We start from the raw sequence: 23,720 nt of genomic DNA, 5'->3' as shown, positions 1-23,720 counted from the left end.
TCAACATTCTTGCAAAGGTGATCAGCCTCAGATTGTCTCCTTTGATACTGAAGATCATCCATCCCACTAAGACAGGTTTTGTTCGAAAGCACAGCATTCCAGAAACAATCTTCACCTTCTGGAAACCCTCCGCTCTTGCTCGTTCCAAGAATCATGAACTCATTGTGCTTCTTCTTGGTTAATTCTGTGTTGTGGATTTAGATGCCTTTCCCAGTCAGCAAATACTAGAACCCTCAACATCCCAATCAGAGTGTGAAAGCTTATTAGGAGCCCCACAAGGTTGCATGTTTGGAAAGCCTGTTGCTAGCTGAACTTCAACAGAAAGAGCCGTTCACTATATGCCATTTTAGCAGAGCTCTATTCTTTGATCGAAAGCACAGCATCCTAGAATCAATCTTCACCTTCTGAAAATCCACTGCTCTTTCTCGTTCCGAGAATCATGAACTCATTGTGTTTCTTCTTGGTTAAGTCTGTGTTGTGGTGGGATTAGATGCCTTGCTCAGTCGGCAAATACTAGAACCCTCAACATCCCAATCAATGTGTGGGAGCTTATTAGGAGCCTCACAGGGTTGCATGTTTGGAAAGCCTGTTGCTAGCTGGACTTCAACAGAAAGGGCCCTTCAATATATGCCACTTTAGCACAGCTCTGTTCTTTGATCACTCACTCTCCCTTTGAGAGTGTTGAGGGAGCTTCTGAGCATTGATAGGAGTTTCAAGAGTCGTTCCTTCACACATGGGGCTACCATAGCCTGTTTTTCATATGGGATGCTATTCCCTGGTGGTGCTACACCAAACCTTCACTTCCCTCCCCTATTCCTCCCAAGGTCTTGTACTCGTATAAATTAGTTTTCTAGCTGCAACTAGAATGTGGAGCACTTGGTCTTTGACATTCTTCTGAGTAATGCAGGCCTGCTGGCTCTCCACATGCCAAATTCTTGGTACAAAATAGCAAACAATACAGCAATCAGCCTAGCAGCACCATGTTCTCTCCTTCTGTGTTTTGTTTTCTACAAATTTAGGGGGTATTCATAGACCTTTGAGAGTTTAAAATGATAGGGCCCTGGGGGATCTCAATTTTTCTGTTGTGGGGACTGTACATGGGCTGGGGGGAGGTGGGGTGTGGGGGACAAAGGCAGATCGAGTCTGATTGCAATACCATATCAGCATGCATTGGCTGCCAGACATGGCTTTTGCATAAGTTTTGCAAGTTTGCACCTATTTCTTGGCACAAGGCATGAATTTTCAGCTTGTAAAGGCATTTAAAGATTTACAAGTTCCAGTGTGGCATATTGCATGTTAAATGTTTTGATATATTCAATCATTTTTACCTATGCTCACACCACATCAGCACCCATTGTCTCACTGACTCTCCAAAGAGGGGGCTTGTATACCTTAGATATCACAATAATACCTGTGGTTCCTGTCACATTTACGGCAGAGAAGGTGCCATTGCATGTGGAGGCACTGCTTTCTAAATGCAATGGATATTTAGATCAGTAAGCTCATGGGCATTCACAGTAGAGTTAAGGATGAAAAGTTGTACCTTTCAAGTCATCTTTGTTGTTCTCAAATCAGAAGAGTTTTATCTACAAATAAAATATACATGGAACATGGGAATGTAGGACCTCCTTTCCAAGATGGGAGGGCTATATACTCACATATTGCTATATCATCTATTGTCTGCTTCTTACACCATGACTGTGTGTGCTTTTAATGACAAGTTTGAGTTTTTGAAAATGGATGTGCACAGATAATGGCTGCAGCATTTGCAGTCAAAACTTTCTTGCCGATTAAATCTTGCTTTTTCCTTGGTGCTTTCAGACACTGTAAACAAATAGTTCATATAACATACATTTCTCCACTAGCTTGATATATTTCCTGGCAAGCCTAATTCTTGTGGACACTGGATCAAGAATAAAGGGACATGCTTTGTTTCTTGGAGGACAGCGATCTCTGGAGAATCATGAAAGCTCAGGACATAGTGATACTTCAAGCTACAGAGATTCATCTAATGCATGCCTGTAAAGCTGCACCTAAGGCATTCAAGGGTCTGCCTGTCTCAAGCTACAGCAAGTTCATCCTTTTGTTCCTGCAAATGTGTTTCTTCAGTTGGAGAACTCTCAAATTGAGTGCTTATCTTCGTGGATAATTGCAAGAAAGGTGATCATGAGAAGCTGGCTACATATGGAATTTTAGAAGTGATGTACACTCTTCATACCATATTTCAGTGTGAGTCTGCCATAAAATGTATGAAGCTACATGAAAATGCTATACACTCCACTCTTCATACCATTATCTCTGCATGAGCATGCTCTGCCATAAAAGAATATGAAGCTACATGAAAACTTGCACGAGTAGCTCAATTTTGGAAAGCTATAGAAACTCTCAGTTTGATAACATTATATAAAAAGTAATACCTGACCTATAAACAAGGGATATTGTTAGCTGAATCCCACAACCAATCAGACCCAATAGCATTGTAATGAAAGGAAAGATACCTGAGCAATGATCACGTCTGTGTCAGGAACCCACTGGACAAAATTGCAAAGGTTCAACATCGTTCTCTGTTCCTGCAGAAGTTAGTGCATCTAAAGCTATTAAGCATGAAAGAAATATAGATATGCTTAAACCAAACCTATTTTTTGCATATGTCATATTTTGATGCCATCGAGTTTTTCACAAATTCTGAAAGCCAGGACTTTCACACAAACTCCTCTGTCACATTACAGTCTCTCAAATAAAACAGTTTGGTGAAGGATAAAGTTGATTTAAAGGATTGCCAAATAGTACAAGACCAGTTTAAAGAAGATGAGAGGAGAAAACCCTCCTTGTTTGTGGTTTGTGTCTGACAGGAGATCCACATCGGCTGTCCCTCCCCCTCCTCATGATGAACCTCCCTAAAGACAGTCCTAAAAATGTAGATTCTCTAAATCAAGCATAGGCATCACATCTGAAAACTGTTAAAATGAACCTTTCCTGCCCACCTGAGAGCTTCAGGTGGGCATCCTCTAACTCCAAACATGGAAATAACCTATCGCTGTTTCCCATCTCACAGTAAAGCTGACTGCAGATGTAGTGTCAAGCAGTTTCAGTTGCAAACCACTGATATTTACAAGCAACTGGCCGTATGAGCATCACTTTTAGAAGGCCATTACTGATCCGGTTGCATGTTTTAGAAGGCCAAGGGAGGTCTTGTCTTTAAAGCATTGCAACTGAGTTCAAATGAACTATGTCCATGACTCTTTCAAGGATTTGGACAGTGATCATCCAAACTCTCTGCTCAAGATGGGAGAGGTTACAAGGTGGCTCTGGGAGGAGGAGGAGGAGGAGGAGAGAGGCCTCCTACAGATCTGGGACTCCGGCAGTTTTTCCTTATGGCCCACGGCCCTCAGATGGTCTGGCACTATAGCCCACCACATTGACTGTTCATGCAACCATTGTATTTATGATGTACTTAGACACTCTTTACAAAGTTCCTTAACGCTCTTTACAAAGCTCCTTGTGCCTTGTATTTTTACCTTGGGGCTTTCTCCAAGGTGTTATTAATAGAATTTCCTTCTCTCAAAAAAAAAAAAAGTGTCTCCATTCATAGCTGCCACTATCAAGGTATGATATTTGATGAAGTCCTTAAAGTGATTCAAGTTTGAGACTTGAAAAAGGGAAAGGGACCAGCCTAGCAAAAAGGCAATCATTTATAAGCCTGAGAGAAGAGATGCATTAGGAATCTCAGGCTATCTGCAGATTTTTGCGGTGATAAAGCGAGCAGATGCTTTTATTATGTAAAAACTATTATCCTAAGAAAATAGGTGCATTTACTCCCTTCAAACTATTTCCATCATCATGCTGAGCAAATAGATGCTTCTGTCCATACAGACTATCTCCATCATCATAATAGTTTGCAGCCTGTAACAGGATAGGAAAGCACATCATCACTCATTTCCCTGCATCTACATAATGACATTTGGGGTAGTTACGAGGTACTACAGTCTATGGCTCCTCCCATCCCAGACCCCATCCCCTATGTCACCTTCACCATTTCCTTTATGACATGAGTATATCATTTCCTCTTTGCTGAGAATGAGTGCACCTTCAGCACTTCATTTATGACATGAGTATATCTACTTAAAGGTAACCTTTTCCAGAAAAAAAGGTTATTAATGCTCTACTGATTCGGATTGATTGAGAGTTGTCCACTGTTCTTTTTGTAGCATGCTTCAGCGCTTGCAACTCGAAAAATCCGTTCTGAAGGGTCGCCAATGCGCCCCCTTTTCATGTTTGGCCCAAATACTCCTGACGATTCCTTTCATTTATCCTAGTTAACCAATCTTTCACCACTTCTGTGCAGTTATCTTAGTGTACTTTTCCATTTACATCTTGTTGTCAACAGTAGGAAGATTGTGGCCCAACTCACTATCATCTCACCTTTCATGCCACTGAAAATCTATGCTCCCTTTTAGATATTTTCTTTATAATGGCAGTCCCTCCACTGCTCACATCATCAACAAGGCACACAACCTCCTCAAGCCTAGCCATGTGCCCACAGCTAGTCTGTTGTGTGTGAGAAGCCAAAAAATAAGATCTTTTGGGACCTAAATCTCTCATTCAATCCACCTTTGTTTTTTGTTTTTTGGGCTTAGTACACCCATTGCTTTTCCAGGTTTTGCTCTGTTTATGGTAGCTAACCTTGGATAGGATGAACACTATAATAGCTAGCAATCATTCAAATCTAATAAACATTGTCACAACATCCAATTCAAGACAAAAGGCCTCTCTAAAGATCATGCAAATACTATTACCTAGCTTGTTTTTCTCCTCATAATGCCAACTTCATTTTATCATTTCCTCTACTAGATCGTGAATTGCTCTTCTAGCAGCTTCAGCTTTTGGGAGTACCTCAGTCCTCATTCAATGGTCATCCTAGAACTTCTATCCTTAAGGCTCTTTAGTACACATTGATTTGAGCTTGCAAGGTATCAAGCAATGGATTAATGTGTTGTTTCTCTATCTTGAGATGCTCTTACCTAATGGAGTGGCTCAAATCAGGCTCCTCAAATAGGAGATGTTTGGGTGTTAATCTAGGAATGGATCTCACCAGATACACTCCTTGAATCCCAATCCACCCTTTACAATGGCCTCCTTTGGTAGCCAGCAATCTCCCGCCATCCATGCATAAGCAGGGATTTGCATCTTGTGTGACAATCTTGATCTTGTGCTAAGAACAACCTTCATACTCTTGAAGATCGAAAAATTCTTGATCAATTTTCCACCACCTTAACATTAAAGTAAAGCATCTCTATAATAGGGTCAAGTCACAATATGAAACATATCCTCTGATACACCATCCCGCCTAGGTCTGAAACGCTCTAGAATTCCCTATCTCCACTCTTTAAGGGTAGCTACATCCATTATCATGCATAAGGCAGTTGCCCTTAAGCCTTATAATCTATAACTTTGAACCTCATAGGGCTATGAAGGCCAGCCACTCTCCTACCGTACCAGAAATCTCAAATGGTGACTAATTTAGGACAAGTGTAATCTCTAGCCTATCTTGTGGTAGATCTCAAAAAATATATAAAAAGAAGATCACATCTCCTCTTCAACAGTTTGGGGAGATCCTGGACTCGGTTCATAGGAAAGAGATCTCAAGGCATACACTGTACTATATATTTTGTATTGTACATTGAAACAATTAATTATTTGTCGCATATAAAATATAGATACGACAAACCCTAAAAACATTGTCACCTTTGGACTACATTCCCTTGAGAATATCCACTCAATTAGTTGTCGCATATAAAATATAGATATGACAAACCCTAAACATGTTGTCACCTTTGGACTACATCCCCTTGAGAATTCCCACTCCTCGGTTGAGACCTCCACTCCTTCACGAGACACTGCGGTCAAAGCTCCGTGCATGCACATGAGTGTGTGATCACCATTCTCGGGCTCTTGGCCCATAGGCCATCACATCTGCACACTGGGATGGTATGGGCTAGTGGTATGGGAACAGCAGCTCTCAAGACACGATCACGATTTAGTTGTTACCAACTCCCAAGCTTAGGGGTGAGCCCGCCATCACATCCGCACACTGGGATGGTATGGGCTAGTGGTATGGGAACAGCAGCTCTCAAGACACGATCATGATTTAGTTGTTACCGACTCCCAAGCTTAGGGGTGAGCCCGTTTGAGTCTATGGCTACGCAGTGAGCTTGATGTCAATTCCTTTTGTGTTCTTTGCTTGTGGGTACGGCTTGTGTTGTGTCTCGTGTGCACATTGGATCCTAGGGAAACATTTCACCATAGCTCAACTAGCTAACGTCTGATCTCCTATAGTCTCTAGAGTTTCTCTAAGGGATTCTGTCCTCAATGAAGTCCTCTAACTGTAATGTTTAGGTAAAGCTCTTATCTGACACTGAGTGTTGATAATTCTAAATGTTTTCTCTAGCTCAGTTCCCTCTTGGCCATAGGAGATTAGAATGAACCACTATAGTCCGATGCAAGATCTGAAGCACCAGCAAGAAGTGGTACATAAAATTGCTAGAAGAAACTGATTCTCTCTCACTACTCTTTCAAGTAGGGAAAGCTTCCAATGTGCAAGCTTTCATCTAATGCTCAAGAGAAATGGGGGCCATCTGTCTCATATCCAAGCATTGCAGCGTAGATACCTCATTGATGTCTGATCTATGACTCGATGAGGTGGCCAGAAAGTTTTTATATGGGTTGAGGAGAGCCACAACCCTAGGATTAATGGAAATCCATGAAGGCACCAAAAGCTCGAAAAGAAAAAAATCTCCACCACTGAAGAAAAGCCTTGAAGTTTCCCTTGTTTACATCTAGGTGAGCTGTTGTGAGCTTGACATCTCAGAGGCCATCCTTGATCTGTAATGGGTAACCTGATGTCTCTCAAAAAAGAGCTCATGGTCTTACATACAAAAGGTTGATGGAAGGTTCTAGAGGGCAGACCTGCTTGATTGAGCAGTATATGTGAGCATAAGGTTTCTGCTCATTGAAGAGCGCTTCGCAAAGCCCATCCTAACTACAGTCCCCTCTAGAATCTTGGAGTCCATGCTAACATAGGCCTTTTCAAAGTTGAGAAACAGAACGCTGAGGTCCTCTTCTATTAAACAAGCAAGAGTTGCAATTTTGTAAACGCTCAATCATTGTCTATGATACTCCACTCTTGAAATGGAACCTGTTTTACTGGAGTGTATAATCCTAGAACTGCATACTCTGAAAGCCAAACTGCAGATGCAATGGCTCCAGCTGATGAAGCTTGTTAAATTTAACCAGTGACTTTGGTTGTCAATTCACTGTAAGTGAAAACAGCTGATTTCCTTCTTGTAAAACAAGAATACCTGATTTCTCATTGTCCAGCTAGTTAAAGAGCCTAGTAGTGTGTCCAAGCAAAGAAAGAAACATGTTCATCCAGTAGAAGTTGGTACATCCCAAAAGTCAAATAGATGTGGTGCAGAAGGATCATACATTCACACTCTTATGGCCATCTAGAATCACATAGAAGGAAACGTTTGAGTCTACAAGCAAGAACTTGAAATTTTTCTTTGGCCTTTAGGATATTTATACTTTGTATTTATCACACCAAAAAAAGCAACTCTGCATAATATATTGCATGTTCTTCACTCTGTCTTTACACCTTGCACTCACAACCATGTCATGCAGGTGATACAAAATGCCAATTACCTCTCAACAATAAACAGCCTCTTGTAGAGAATTACATCTGATTGTACGTTATCAACATTTGAATGTTAGAATACTATTGAAGCATATAGTATCTGCATACTTGTTTATAGAGGCTGAAAAGGTGAAGAGCCCTTTTCTTATCACAGAAAAGAAGATGACTAGCTTTAGGATTGAGTTGTAGCCACACAATCTCAGAATTATGACTGATAGTCCTAACAATCTTACCACTGAAAAGTAACAATGCATCTGTTAGTTAGATAGTCAGATGGCTACTTGCAGTTCAAATCTTACTTACAAAATGAGACTACAAATCCGGCCAATAAAAGTTTTCTTTCTTAAACCATGCATCTGAAAGACTTGCCTCGTAAGGTCTACAACTTGCATAGTTTGTAAATCAAGTAGATAAGCCAATCTATTAATTCCAGTTCTCAAAGCCTGTGCAGATGAGTAATTTCTGTCTAGACGAAGACTAATTAAAGCCTCCTGAATATGATCCATCTGAACTGTGATGAGTACCTCATTACTACCATACTCAACTGCAAAGAGTTCCCCATTATCATGAATCAAACATACATGAGGATTGTCGCTTATAAATTTTTCATTACCACTTCCATGCCACAAGATCTGCATAAAAATATGCAGAAACTGCAATTAAAAAATGTGAAAACAATGTTGCCAAACTATATCATAATTCAAATGTTAGACCTCCATAAATGCTGTATAGGAAGAATAATCTATTCTCAAAAGCAAAAATCCAATATTGACGTTTCCAGTTGGGAATCCATATGGAATATCAACCAAACGACTCAATTCCATTAATATATCTCACTCCCTTGTACAGTGTCACAACTTAAGTCACAGACATTTTTCTGAATGCAATTTGCCTTGTGATTTGTTATGTGCATAAGAGTGGTGAAATCTTGTTGTGAAGAACATGATACTTCATCTATAAACAACAAATAAGAGAAGAGACAGACAGACAACAGCAGAGCGATCATCTCCAAAATAACTGATGCAATGTTTCAGAAAGAGAAAGAGCGATGTATGAATCACTTATAACCTCTGATAGCTTGCAGTTTTCAAGGTTTCCAAGCAACAATGTCGTTTCAGTGTGAGCAACCAGATACTGTCAATAAAGTACAAATGAATCAGTTATCAGGCGTCCTTAAAGCAGTCTTAGTTGACACAGAAGTTTAACAAAACAAAACCAATGATTAAGAACAAACTTGAATTAAGAAATCGTGTATATTCCTAAAAAGAATAATGCCTGGTCCATGTATATGTTGATTTTAAGTATATCCCATCCAAACTGAGACTGCAGCAGCATACGTGTGTAGGGTGAAAACTGTGTTAGAATAACCTACATCATGAAATATTCCAAGGCTCAACGTGAATCCTTGCAAACCCTCTTCAGCCAATAGGTTGCTTTCAAGACCTCATACCATTTACCTTATTCTCAGAAATGTAGGTGAACTCAAATTTATCACTGTATCTTTGCCTTCGCAAGTATGTATCAAAGACATCCACATTTCCACAAAGGCTGCCAACTGCAAGTTGGCTGCTGTGTGGTCCAAAATATCAAGCAATTACTCTAACATGCATCGCATACAGGTCAATTTAGAAGTTTAGAATAGAGACAGTGAGTTTTCTTTTCTGTTTCTCTTAACTTCCAGAAACTTATGACAAGAAAAATAAATAATATGGTTTGGTGTTAGTTCAAGTAAAACACATGTCATGTTCATATTACAGAAAAATGAGAATAACTGTTAGATGCAAGTAAAAAATGAGAAGCTGTCCAACCACCTCCCATCAGGTTTCCATGCTAGAGCAGAAACAGTATACAAATGTTTTATTTCCTGTCGACCCAGGTCTTCCCAGACATCATCTGTTTCCACAATGCTGTAAATAGTAAAAAGTTATTTACCATGTTGGCCCCTTTCATTTTCAGTTATTCTCTAGTTTCATTATTACATTACATCTGCATATTCTCAATTTCATAGCATTCTAGCATTACTTAAAGACAAAACTTGGTGAAATACAAACCAAAGACACGATCACATTTGAAAATCCAACAGGTTGTATATAATGCCAAACAAACTTCATGGAGTGGCAAAGTATATAGCCAGCCATAGAGATTCCAAGTTCATCTTGAAGTTTTGGACTTATTTATTCCAAGCCATTGGAACTCAACTATGCATCAGTACCACTTATCATCCCTACAATGAGGGTGAATCAAATCATTGAAAACATCCTAAGACCAACCAGCATCTTCTGCAACAACCAGAGTGCTATCGTACTAGCTGGTAACCCCATCATCAATCAATGAAGGCAGCACCTTGGTGTACATGACCACTTCAACAGGAAGCAAGTTAAGCTAGGCATCATCCGTCTAGAGTTTGTGCCATTAGCAAACAACTTTACTGCGCCTCCCTCCTCCCGTGTGGCCGCCGTCACGCTTCCCCCTCCTCGCGGCAGCCGTCGCCCCCCCCCCCCCCCCTTCCTGGCCACCACGATGAGCTTCTTCTCCTCACACTTCACACCCCCACCTGCCTTGCTGGCAGCCAGGAATCCCTGCACGGCCCATGCCTGGAACTGCCCCCCCCACGCTGCCCCCGCATCCCTCGCCTTGCGGCTGAGCCACCAGTGGAGTCCAACACTTTTTCCACCGCCGGAAAACAGAATCCCCCCCCCCTCTTGCTCCCTCCATTTGCAACAACACTCCCCCCTCCGACGACACAGCATGATTGGTAGGTTCTTAGCAGGGACGCGCAATGGAAACATCTGGTCAGACGCCGGTGCACTCTGTGAGTGCCCCCCAATCAAACACCTTGCGCATCGTCCTCTCTGAGGAACAGCTCTTAGCCGTCCGTGCCACAGAGCTAGAGCTAAAAGAAACAGCAATCTTTGGTCAAGTTGTAGGACACTCGCTTCGGGATTGGCTTCACTCCACATTGCGCATTGGCACTGCACAGATCGTGGAGGCAGTTCTCATAGGTCAAGGCATTTTCATGGTACGACTCACCTCGGCAGACCCAGCCCATGAACTACTGGCTAGCTCACCCTATGCTTCCACGAAGGGGGTCATCTACATGGTTCCCTCGTACAATGGCTTCACAGTGGAGGCATTCGCGCTTAAAAACAGATTCCTTAGACATCTGGCCACCCTACTCTTCCTTGGACTGGCAATAGAGTAGCGCCAGTTAGTGGAGGACTTTAAACAACTCTTCAGTATTGTCCTTCCCACCTCCTTCGTGGACGCAGTGACGGCTACAGGAGTCCCAAAGGTACGGGTAGCAGTGACAAAGACAAAGAATATACCACAATTTCTAGAGATCGAGGTAGGAGAACACTCCTTCACGCAGCAAGTTATTGTGACTAGGCAACCAAGGTAGTACTTGTGTTGCCATGACTTTGAGCATCAAGCAGCAGACTATACTCGCTTCGGAGCCAAGGCAGCTTCGCCGACAGGCCCTCGGCAAGGGGGCCGCAGTCAACCCCTCAAACACAGCCAGGACCACAGGCCTCCACATCCACCCCCTATGGAGGCGTCACAGGCCACCTCACCCAAGGGCCCACATCTCCCACACCCTCCCCCCCCTCCTCCCCACGGTTCCCCTCCCCGACCCTAGTCCACAACCCCCCCCCTCCATAGCCACCAGTCCCCCCACCCGGCAGGACCACAGGCCTCCACATCCACCCCCTATGGAGGCGTCACAGGCCACCTCACCCAAGGGCCCACATCTCCCACACCCTCCCCCCCCCCTTCCTCCCCACGGTTCCCCTCCCCGACCCTAGTCCATAGCCCCCCCCCCTCCATAGCCACCAGTTCCCCCCCCCACACCCGCCTTCTGCCTCCGACCACCCCACCATCCCTCGATCATCCCCCTCCTCACCATTCCCCCCCTCCGACCATCCAGTTCAAGTGACCCCCCCTCCCCCCAACAGGCGGTGAGGGGCCCAATAGGTTGATATCCTCCACTCACCAGCAGCCTACCCCCCCCCCCCCCACACAATCACCAGCTCATCTATCCATGCCGCCCATAACACTTTCCCGAGACAAGCGTAGCAGCTACCACAGGAGTTTTTTCGCCGTGGTCCATGGTCTTACCTGCAAGTTGCAAAGCGCAGAGAGTTTCCACTACCTCTGGAGGTGGGAATCTTCATGGTACGCAAGTCAAGGAGCCGCAAGGTCCATCTACTAGCACCACCAGATGGACCAAACTACGCTTTCTTCCTTCAGACCGCTCAGACAAGAGATTTGACGATGGCAGAGATAGAGGAGGAGATCAACAGCCAAGTGCCAGACCATATCTCCCAGTGGATCAGAGGAGGAGAACTAGCACTCTTCTCCCAACAGTGGCCTGGTTCCATGATGGGCATTAACTGGTGGGCTAGGGCCATGGGTTGGGGCCAAGGTCCCACATCTGAGCATTATCTTTCTAGCCTCTCCGCAATGGAGAGCTCCTATGGATATGATCGAGTGGCCCCTAGCACACACGGCCCCTTTCTACGAGTGTATAGAGTCACGCCTCTAAGCCTGGCTGATAGATGTTGTGGGGGTGCCACCAAGTACATCTATCACCCCCATGGTTCGCCCAAGGGCTACCATGGGGAAATGGAGTTCACTATCCAGGCTTGCAGCAAATCGTATCCGCATGCATCATAGCTCTTCTTCCTTGTCAGCAGCTTCCACAGCGAACAGATGCCTGTTCGGTCAGTCACATGTTTCCCCATGAGTTTATATCTTGCATCTTGGAATGTGAAGAGCCTCCACTACAGCGGGGCACGTGGTTCCAGGAAGTTGATTGTTCGCCAAGAGCTCGAGCTTGCCCTTGCCAGACAGATCGACATCTTACTTTTGTAGGAGCACAAGCTTACGCACGCCTAGGCCCAACGGGTAGGGAAGATACTCCCAGGTAGTTCACACACCTACTACTAGAAGCACACCATCGCTGCCCATGGTAGGAGTGAAGGCGTATGCACCTCTATTGGTCCGAGCCTCACTGCCTATGTACGAGACCACGAGACGATTGTGGCAGGGAGGATTCTATGCATCGGATTGGATATTGGGGACTCGTGCCTTGGAGTCCTCAATGTCTATGCCCCTACTGAGGTTAGGGCATGCAGTAGGTTCTAGGCAGAGATTGCAGCAAGACTCCCAGAGGTGGACTCCTGGATTGTTGGAGGAGACTTCAACAACCTGGAGGCCTTAGAGGACCAGCAAGGCAGAGGTAAAAATTACCAAGGCATGGCTAGGGAGGAGCCAGAGGCATGGGAGGTCTTATTATTGGCAATAGCAGCATGCGATGTTTGGAGACACCCAGCTTTCCATAGGAGGGAGAGATTGCTGGACTTCTCCTTGGAATATAAGCAGCTAGGTGGTGTTTTGCTGGAGCGGCTGGACAGGTTTTATATGGGAGAGTGGGGATGCTCTCACGGAGGCCAAGTAGGGCAATTGGCTAGCACCACTTTGTTTGAGTACTACCCGGTTCTCCTGACACTCAATGCCCCAACCTCTACCCTAGACACACGATCTTGTCGGATCCCAGATTCTATCTATAGGAGGGAGGAGATGAAGAGACAGATTGAGCAGATTTGGACTAGGGAGTGGGGTAGGAGGGACCCCATCACAGAGGAGGTTACAAAGGTCCTATCCGAGTCGGGCAGTATCTGCCAGGAGGCAGCCCTACAAGCTAGGCAGCAGAGCTGGGAGGAGGAGAGAGCCCTCCGGCGGGACCTAGCAGCCACCCAGAGACTAATACAAGAGGCACCAGGGGATCCCACCCTCCTCGCACAGGAGCTACGCGCACGAGCAACCCTCGTTGGCCTAGAGGACAGGCGCTCAGAGTTTTCATTGCACACCTCAGCAGCCTTTTGGCCGAGGAAGGGGGACACGATGTGCATAGAGTTTTTTAGGTGCATCAGCCCTGCACCTCAGGAGAGCAGATACGCAGTCTTCGGGATCAGTATGGGAGAATTCACTCTAACCCAACTGAGGTGATGGAGCTTGCCACTGACTATTATAGACACCTTTTCCCCAGACAGAGAACAACGATGTAGACAGCGGGTCTGGAATCACATCCTATCCCTCGTCACAGAGGAGATGGGACGCTCCCTCCTAGACCCCTTCACAGAGAAGGAACTTGAGGAGGCCTTCCATGCACTAGATGGGTAAAAAATCCCTAGGAGAGGATTGCCTTTCTAAGGCCTTCTTCACTACCTACTGGGAGGTGGTGAAGGACCTGTTACTGTTGGCCTTCCAGGAGATTTTCAACTCAAGAAGGATGCCAGGAAGTCTATCGGCAAGTCTTATCAATCTCCTCCCCAAAGGGGAAGACTAGTTGGCACTATCCCAATGGAGACCGATCACCCTGTTGTCAGAAGCCTACAAGGCACTGGCAAAGACGATTGGTAGGCGACTCCGCCCTGTGCAGACATCATTAATGACACATAGATAGCCTTTGTCCAAGATAGGAGCATCCTAGACAATGTCTTCACCTTCTTTGAGACGACAGTGGGCCCAGCACAATGGTCAGATATTGGCAGTACTACTCTTGGATTTCGAGAGCGCCTATGACACGGTTGACTGGGACTTCTTAGAGAGCACCATGGTAAGGTTGGCCTTCCCCCAGGCATGGATCCAAGGGGTCTCCGCACTTTACAGATCGGCTACCAGCAAGGTTCTCATAGGTGGCAGGCGAGGGGAGAAGTTTCGGCTGGAGAGATCGGTCCAGAAGACTGCCCTCTAGCTCTATATCTGTTCCTACTCTTTGCAGAGGCGATGTCGCACTTCCTCAGGTCACGTGCAAGCGGGTTACGTGGCCTCCGACTTTTGGTGAGAGAGGAGACGAAGCTGTTAGACGCAAAGTATGCAAATAATACAGTACTCTACATAGAGGACGATGAGTTGATGCTAGAGAGAGTGAGACTAGCTCTCAAGGTGTTTTGCATTGCAGCAGGAGCGAAAATCAACTGGCGAAAGTCAGTTGGTTTCCTGATAGACCTGGACTCTAGCACAGAGGGGCCTCCACTTGGGATTTAGATGGGTGTACAGAGGGCAGACTGTCTATTACGTAGAACTCCATATGGGACTCGACATCACTTCTGCTCGACAGCTTCTTCTAGTCCTCAACTCTATTTGAAGTACAACTCGCCTTTCCCTAGCGGGCCAAGCCCTTGTGGTTACCCACGTCCTCCTAGCGACAGCTTGATACATCGCCTCGTGTTGGTTCTTCTCTTCATCCTGTGTAGCTCAACTTCACCGCCTAGTGCAGAATTTTCTATGCGTCGGGTCAAACGGCGGTTCCAAGGACTCCCGGCCCAAGGTAGCATGGGCGACGACCATCCGGCATCAGCAGAGGGAGGGCTTGGGATTAGAGACCCAGAGTATCAGAGTCTGGCCCTTTTGGGCAAGCTAGTAGTCTGTGGTCTCATACCAAGAGGGCAAACATCGAAGGTCCTATTGCGGCAGGGTCTCCAGGAGCGTAGACTGAGGCTTGGAAGTGATTGGAGGCCGTCCTTGAGATGGATCTTCACGATGGCCCAGATCACACCCCCCAAATCCTCCTTCCTACGCATAGTTTGTGTGACAAGGCCTCTGTAAGGCCCTAATTCAGAGTCCCCAAGTATGCCAGAAGGAGATAGACCACCAACCAGTGATCTGGAACCCCCAGGTCAGAGAGCGGGATGGCATACAGATTGGCGAGCACCCCCACATCCAATGGGTTGGTTGGGAGGCCGGCCCGGCTCATATCATCAGGACATGGCAGAAGGTGTACAGGATGGTGGACCAGGAGGTGTTGTAGCGGGCATCAGGTTGCCAAAGAGTTGAGTTGAGTAGAAGGGAGATTGATGGAGCAGTTTCTCAAGAGTGGCTTGACCCCCAATACGAGAGCCAATAGAGCCCAATGAGATATGGGCCGTAGGTTTTCACCAATAGGCATCCCCCCAGAGGTGGCAAGTAGCGTGGGCAACGCCCCACATGGGACTTTGTTCACCGTGCAGGAGGGGGGGCGTCTGGTCCTTTACATAAGGTAGCAGGATGAGGGGTTATGTGTCTTTTTCTGGAGGAGCATTCAGGTGGTTGGCCTTCAAGGAAAGACATGCCGCCTGGACCCTTATGTGTTCTGAGAGGAGCTCCGAGAGTGGCGCCTCTGGATTTGGGAGGGCAAGCCACTTGATGAGCTAGAGTGGGACCCTAGAGAGTGGCTATGGCTGGCCACTCCAGTCGCCAAGAAGCCACCAAGATTCCTGGAGTACATAGCCAGGATTGGCAGACACACAGTGATGCAGGAGGACATAGGCTGGGTGCCTTCACGTAGCAAGTACTGGGCGGAGCACAGCATCACGGATGCTTTTCCACGGACCCTCTGTCACAGCCTATAGGACAACTGGAGATGGAGGGGGGTTTCATACTTCTTATGCCTGTTGGCACATGAAGGCCTAGCGGTGGGGAGTTGGTTAGACCAAATGGAGAAGGATGGAGGTTGTAAACGTTGTACACAACAGATTCTGGACACTCCAAAGCATTGCCTTTGGTCGCGTGAGGCAGCACAGCTCGTGTTGAGAGGAGCATACCACATTCTCCGTCGTATAGCACCCAGCCTGCAATGTATCTCAAGGGAGCTTTCTGCTGGGAGGCAGTCAGCCAGGGCCGTCACCTTTTGTATGAGGCTGGGATGCAGGACACGATCTTCATCATTGAGGATGCATCTTGCACAGTGGTCGGTTTCGAGGCACTTCCCATCTGCCAAATACTGGAATCCATAGCAGACCACTCTGAGGTATGGGAGATCATAGGGAGTCATATTCGATGGCACATCTGGAAGGCACGGTGTCAGGAGGTTTCTGGGGGGGAGAGGCTTTCACTACAACGCGCCTTTGGCAGAGGTCTGGACCTCCATCATCTACTCCCTCCGCGGCCGATGGGACCAGGTGCAGGGCGAGTCTCGAGCTCATCAGGAGCTATGTTTTCATTTCATGCGTACTTGGAGCGGCCAGGACCTATTCTTGATGATGCAGCCAAGCAGCCCCAAATGGCGATACACTCCCCCCCCCCCCCCAATGGCTTCTTGCCCCCATCCCCACTAGACCGCCTTGAGAGGCTTGTACACATGATTTATTTATGACCTTGCGCTAGCTCCAACTTGTCTGTCGAGCATGAGCATCCCGTTGTAATCTGTCTTTTCGAGTAATAACATCAGCCACATTTTATTTGCAAAAAAAAATCCATACACATTCAACTGTGGTAGTGAAAGCTGCCTTATATTCAACTTCACATGACGATGTGGCAGGCAACAGTGGATTGTTTCTTGTTAAGCCAAGATATACAAGATGAGCCAACAAAAAAAAGAATTGCCACTAGTGGAGTGATGTGAATCATAATCACTAGCCCAATCAGAATCACTATAAGCATGTAACTGCAATGGTCCCCCCTTGGCATAAAGCAATCCAAGAGATCTAGTACCCTGCAAGTAACGAAAGACATGCTTAACAGCTTGCCAATGTGACATGTGTGGCTGATGCATATATCTACTCAGGGCTGAAACTGCAAACTGTATATCCGGCCTAGTGATGCATAGTTAAATAAGACATACAATTGCTGGAGCATATGTGTGTATATCAAACCAATCACTGTCATCATGTAATGACAGTTTTAGTCTAGGTTCCATTGGTGTACAAACTGGCTTGCAATCCTGTAAGCCAAACTTCTCAAGAAGTTTACCAATGTATCTTGACTGTGATAAACTAATACCTCTAGCATCATGTATGAACTGAATGCCTAAGTAATAATGCAAAGACCCCAAGTCTGACATTTCAAAGGTCTGCTGCAAATTTTGTTTGAATGCTGAAATCTAATCAACATGTGTCCCTATAAGCAAAAGATTATCAACATATAGACAAATGATCAGCATGGATCCCCCCTCTTTATGTAAGTAAAGGCTAGACTCAGATGAGCTATTTATAAACCCTTGGCTGAGCAAAAAAGCCATCTATCTTTGCATACCAAGCTCTAGGAGCTTGTTTCAAACCATATAAAGCTTTTTTTAGCTTGTAAACCAAGTGTTCGGATCCCTCAATTGTAAAACCAATAGGCTGCTGTATATATTTTTCCTCGTGAAGTTCCCCATGTAAAAATGCAGTTTTAATATCTAACTGATGCACTGTCCATCCATAATGGGCAGCCAAAGCAACAATAGACCTGATGCTCGTCATTCGGCAGGTAGGAACAAATGTCTCCTCATAGCCAATGCCTTTCTTCTGTGCATAGCCTTTAGCTACAAGCCTTGCCTTATATTTGTCAATGGATCCATCTGCATTCCATTTTAGCTTGTAGACCCATTTTGTTCCAATGGCTTTTTTTCCAAAGGGCAAAGACACCAAATCCCATGTTTGATTCTTAGTGATAGAATCCAATTCAGCTTGCATTGCTGCCATCCAATGCACACTCTGTTGTGCATCCTCAAAACATTCAGGCTCCTCATCATCAAGGGTGCTTGCTACCATAATAAACTCCATGGTATGTGCAATATCATGCATACGAGTTTGCCTTCTAGTACGACCAACCATGGGTGCATCCAAATGACTATCTTTCATAGTCTGTAAATACTATCTAGGCATTTGTCTTGCCTCCTCACTATGCATAAGCTCTTGCTGAATTTCAGATTCGGCACTTTACTGAATATTCAGATCAGCCAATGGCTGATTTTCTGCATTTTCCAATGGAGCATCCGGCTCAACATTAAGTTCACTTGCTGAAACTCCAGCTGGATCACCAAATGAAATAGGCAGCAGCCCTTCAAATACATCATGGGCAGCCTAGTAGAGTACATCCCTACTGACAAATACCTTTTTAGAGGCAGGATCATATAGTCTATAGCCCTTGCTCTCACTACTATATCCCACAAAAAAACATTTGGCAGCCTTATTATCCAACTTTTTTCTAAGTACCTGGGGAATGTGTGCATATGAAAGAAACTCAAACGTACGAGAGTGCCCAACAGAAGGTTTCCGGCTGTTCCAAGCCTCAAAAGGCATAACATTCTTTAATGCTTTGGTGGGGCATCTGTTCAAAACATGGCAAGCACACATAACGGCTTCCATCCAAAAACTGTGTGGCAAGCTCTTTGCTTTAAGCATGCATCTGGCCATCTCCATGAGTGACCGATTCTTCCTCTTTGCAACTCCATTCTAGTATGGAGTATAAGCAATAGTAAACTGATGAACAATACCCTTCCGCTTCAAAAAAGAATTCAACATAGAGGACATATATTCCCCCCCTCAGTCTGAACGGAGAGATTTTACTTTACAGCTAGATTAATTCTCAACAAGTACTACAAAAGCCAAAAATGCATCATACACTTCTGACTTTTAAACTAAAGAATAGACCCAAGAGAAGCATGTAAAGTCATCAATAAAAGTCACAAGATAGTAACATCCAGTCAATGGCTTTGTCTGCATAGGGCCACATACATCTGAGTGCACTAACTATAACCTGGCTGTGGCTCTAAAAGCAACATCACGGGGAAACGAAAACCGATGCATTTTCCCCAAAATACAGCCTTCGCACAAGTGCTCAAGAGGTCTCTCCAAAAGAGATAATCCATCTAGCATTTGTGTACGCTGTAAGAGCATCAAGCTACCATAGTTCACATGCCCTATGCGAGCATGCCATAACTCCACCTCTAACATAGCAAAAATAAGAGTGAATGCTAAGTATGCTAACTGATCAACTAAAAGAGCATCCGACTCATATAACCCATGACATAGAGTATTAGTCAAGACCAAAGTCATGTGTTCCTTATCTCTCACCATGCATCTGTCATCATCAAAGGTAACCTGCACTCCACATCGTGCCAAAGAAGAAATAGAGAGAAATTTCTTCTTTATACCTGGCACAAACATAGCATCCAATAGGCGGAGAATAGTGCCATCAATGGCTGTGAGCACAATCTCCCCAATACCTCTAACAGGGTATGATGCATTGTTGGCACACTGTACAAACTTGCCAACTGGAGTTGCACCAACAGAAGCAAATAAATCTCTGCGAGATGTGATGTGCCTAGAAGCACAACTATCAAACAACCTAGTGCATACATCCTCAGTAGAGCTAAATGCTCTATCAACCCAAGAAAAGTCATAACTACATGTATAAAAGCAATAGTCCCTGTCTACAACAAAAGACGTTGACTCAATAGCAGTGAAAGGAGCATTAGAAACAGACATCCCCGACTCCTTTTTCTTCTCCTTGGCTATGCGCTTTTCTACACTCAGTGATGTAGTGGCCTGGCTTTTTGCAATAATGGCATTTGCCCTTGTTGGCTTGCATGCCCCCTTGTTTTTTATTATCCTATGAAGTGCTTGAAGTCCCAGAGCTCTGCGGAGCATTCTTTACTTGGCTGCCCTAGCCCTTCTATCGTGCTATAACAGCCTGCTCAGAGGCTATGACATCCACACCACTGTTTCTTCTTGTTTGCTCCTCCTCTAGAAGCAAACTAACTAGCTGAAAAAAAGTAATCAGCTGTGGGGCAATCCTCATGGCGAGGTTTAGGGCCATATAAAAAGCCAAGTACGAGGGCGGTAATGAGTTCAATGTAGTAGATATCAGCTATGCATCTGAGTAGTACTCATCGGCATTCATAAGCTGCTCTCGCAAGTCCTGAATTTTGTTCAAGTGATCTTGCATAGAATCACCCTCATCCATCTTCAGTGTCTCAAGCTCTTTCTTTAAGAAAGAGATGCGGCTCTCATTCTTACCAAAAAACATCTGCTCCAAAGTTAACCAGGCTTCTCATGAAGAAGCTACAGACCGAATATGAGGGATGATAGACCGTTGAACTGCCAATGCAATCAGCGACAAAACCTGTGCATCCCGTGTATCCCATGCTTTTTGAGTTGCTGATCATTGGGGAAGTGGCTGAAGTGGAGCAGGCTGAACAGGCTGAGATGCCTGTTGTCCACATCCTCCTGGAGGAGTAGCAGGAGCCACAACTCCGACCTAACTTCTTCTCCGCTTACATAGTCCCAAAGAATTTTCACAATGAGCACATTCTTCATTATGAAGGGCCAAAGTGAGTAGTTGTTACCATCCAATCTATCCTCCTTGGATACATAGGTAAATATATCACCACCCTGATTTGCCATGATAATCAATACCAAAAGAAGTAAAAGAGCAATGTCCAAGCTGGACCAACCTAGAAATCTCAAAATTTCCAAAAATTACAGCAAATAGCTTGCTGCAATAAGCCAACCAAGGTACACTTTGTAAAACTGTCTGTAATGCACGCAGTCCAAGGTGCATCCAATGCTCACCAACACTGTAGAAGCAAAAACCCCAAAATTTCTTGCCCCAGAATTGTCAAAAATAGTCTATTTCAGACTAAGACTGCAGTACATTTGCCAATCTCTGAATTTACAACAAAAAGCCCCAAAATTTCACAAAATCTCTACGTGAATTGTGTCCCAGTCACTTGTAAATGCAGAGATATGTTGTCCAGGCACAATCCTTTTCCTGCAAGTAAGATTTGAAATTAAAAATTGATTAAAAATGTCCTTTTACCTTGAATTTTACATGGAGGGCACAAACGGGCCAGAGGTGCAGGAACTGGTGGTGGCGGACTGGCGGAGTGGCAGGACTCACAGGCTGCAATCGCGGTGCAGACCAGAGTGGAGGCGGCAGGCTGCTCAAACAGGCGGCGCCAGCGGGTTGAAGGCGGCAGGAGGGGCTGAAGGCGGCAGTGTCCAGGCAGCAGCAGTAGGGCAGGAGTCCAGACGGGCGTAGGAGGCAGCGCTGCGAGCATTGGGGGGGTAGGCACCAGGAGGGCAGCGCTCTACAGGTGCTGGGGGCGGAGCAGGTCAAACTGCAAGCAGTGCAGGTGAGGCAAAAGGTCAAGCTGCAGATCTCTGGAACCACGTACAGTGCACGGTAGCGCACGGGTACTCCTAAAGGATAAGACCAGAGCTGAGCTGAACTCAGCTAAATTCAGCTCTAATACCAAATGTGAGCGGTTGAGAGGATCGAAGCTCAGTTGAGAGTGCAGTAGAGAGTGTGGAGAGTGAAGCATGAAACCCAATGCAATAGACTGAACGAGTGTAATCTAAAAGTACAAAGAACAACCCTTAAACCTTAGGGTTGTAAGGGGTGTTCACACCCGTACATGATAAGTGCCCGTAAATGTGTAACAGAGGCACATACGAAAAAAGAGAATAAGTCTGGGGGAAAAACCTCTCGTACTAAGAGTAAAAAGTGCCCACGTGTCCTACTGATCACCAACACTTCTCTGTGAATGCAGACGTGAGTGAACTTCTCGGGAGGCGCAACAACTGCCGTAGACACCTGGAGACTGGTGGGAGAGGACCAGCAAACTAGGCATTGTGGTGGCAGTGCAAGTGGCTGAGCTGCTGTCAAAAACCGAGGAGCTCAGTTGGAGCTGGTGGCCACAGGTTGACATTGGAGTGGCAACTTAGCTGAGTGAGAGCAACTCTGATACCAAATGTGAGAGGTGAGAGAATGCACAGAGATCGAAGCTCAGCTGAGAGTACAATTAATAGTGAAGAGAGTGTGTGAGAGTGAAGGCACGACTCCCAATGCAATAATCAAAGTGTGTAAGGTGTAAGTACAAAGTACAACCCTTAAACCTTAGGATTGCTAGAGTGTGCTTACACCCAAAAGGTGTGAAACATAATAAGTACCCAAACTATATAACATAGGCACATAAAATAAAAGAGAATAAATCTGGGGGAAAAAACCTCTCATAAGGAGAGTAAAAAGTGCCCCAATGTCCTACCAAGGATCACCGATACTCCTTTGTGAGCGTAGGCATGAGTCAAATCCAACAAGGATCCTAATTATTCGAGGTAGAGTGTCAGTGAAGCCAATAGGGATAATGACACTCACTGATGGGTATCATGGGCGGCCTTCTGAGAGCCATTTGGCAAACATGGTGTCCCTTTGGATAACATGTTTAAACACACTCCCCATCTCGCACAAGAGGGGTGAAGCGCTCATGAAGGCCAAGAAAGAAGATGCTGATGGCAGTGTCATCCCCTAGTTAAGAATAGTCCCTACCGTCGATCCAGCTATCACAATAAGCCAATGATGATCACACATCGAACCCGGCTAGTGGCAAGTGTATTGAGCTAAAACACGCTTTTCAGCTGATTAGCATTCTTAAAACAGCCCCAAAACACACTTAATTAATGACAAACCCTAGAAAGGGGAGTGGTCCGAGAGAGTTTCAATGGTCCCCCAAAAACCCTACTTCTTTGGGGCACCCTTTAACATCTATAAATAGACAGGCTGCCCCCATTCAGCCCCAATTCTCTCTGTGTAGGTTTCACACCCTTGAGTGCATATTTCAGTCATCACTCCACACACACATAGCTATCCAAGCCCCAAAGACTGCTGCCACACCTGCTACTGCGTTTGCTCCAATGTGTAGGCGACAGCTGGCAGCCCATCTCCATCATCACGCGACAGCTTCTCCACACCAGACGACTACAGCCAGCCCTCTTCATCATCTGTCTAGCTTGCATTTGGTGGTGCTCCAGGTCCTCCTGACACCTGTGTTTGCTGCATCCTCTCCATCCTACACTCCGACTGGTGGTCACAGACTTGGGATCTGTCTCTGGTGGACGTCACTCTCCGACACACTGCTCTACCCTTGAGTATCTATACACTCTTATATTCATTTGCAATATTCATTCACTTCAGAGTTGTGTTATTATTTCCCTTTTTTTGTTTGTGTTTTGAGTTTTGCGTTTAGGGTTTGAGTTTTGAGTTTTGTGTTTAGGGTTTGAGTTTTTCTTTCTATGTCTATGTCTGTCTCTTTGTGTTTCTGTCGTACACTCTGTGTTTCCTTAGTGCAAACCCTAGCAGTTTTCTTCACATGGTATCAGAGCCACTGCTCTTGTAAAGAGTATCCTGGGAATATTGTGGAGAGCTAGTCTTTGTGTAAGGCACACAATACAGACTTGTAACCGAATCACAATGTCCCAGACACCTTCTTCTCCAGTTCCTA

General features: G+C 45.3%; 1 protein-coding gene across 1 annotated transcript in view; it reads right to left on the bottom strand.

Moving 5' to 3' along the window:
• The window catches only part of LOC148019832 (intraflagellar transport protein 172-like), a 324,662-nt gene that overhangs the window by 239,422 nt on the left and 61,520 nt on the right, over positions 1 to 23,720 (bottom strand). The window contains exons 10-15 of the mRNA XM_087700018.1: positions 9,505 to 9,600; positions 9,151 to 9,259; positions 8,969 to 9,061; positions 8,762 to 8,827; positions 8,218 to 8,325; positions 2,499 to 2,570 (exon numbers count right to left, since the gene is read on the bottom strand). Coding sequence (XP_087556144.1) covers positions 2,499 to 2,570; positions 8,218 to 8,325; positions 8,762 to 8,827; positions 8,969 to 9,061; positions 9,151 to 9,259; positions 9,505 to 9,600 — 544 coding nt within the window. The remainder of the gene's footprint in view (positions 1 to 2,498; positions 2,571 to 8,217; positions 8,326 to 8,761; positions 8,828 to 8,968; positions 9,062 to 9,150; positions 9,260 to 9,504; positions 9,601 to 23,720) is intronic.

The sequence above is a fragment of the Lygodium microphyllum genome, chromosome 19, assembly GCF_053477565.2.
Source record: "Lygodium microphyllum isolate KBCC chromosome 19, Lygodium_microphyllum_v1.1.10, whole genome shotgun sequence".
Lineage (NCBI taxonomy): Eukaryota > Viridiplantae > Streptophyta > Polypodiopsida > Schizaeales > Lygodiaceae > Lygodium > Lygodium microphyllum.
This window is presented reverse-complemented; position numbering and strand designations above follow the sequence as displayed.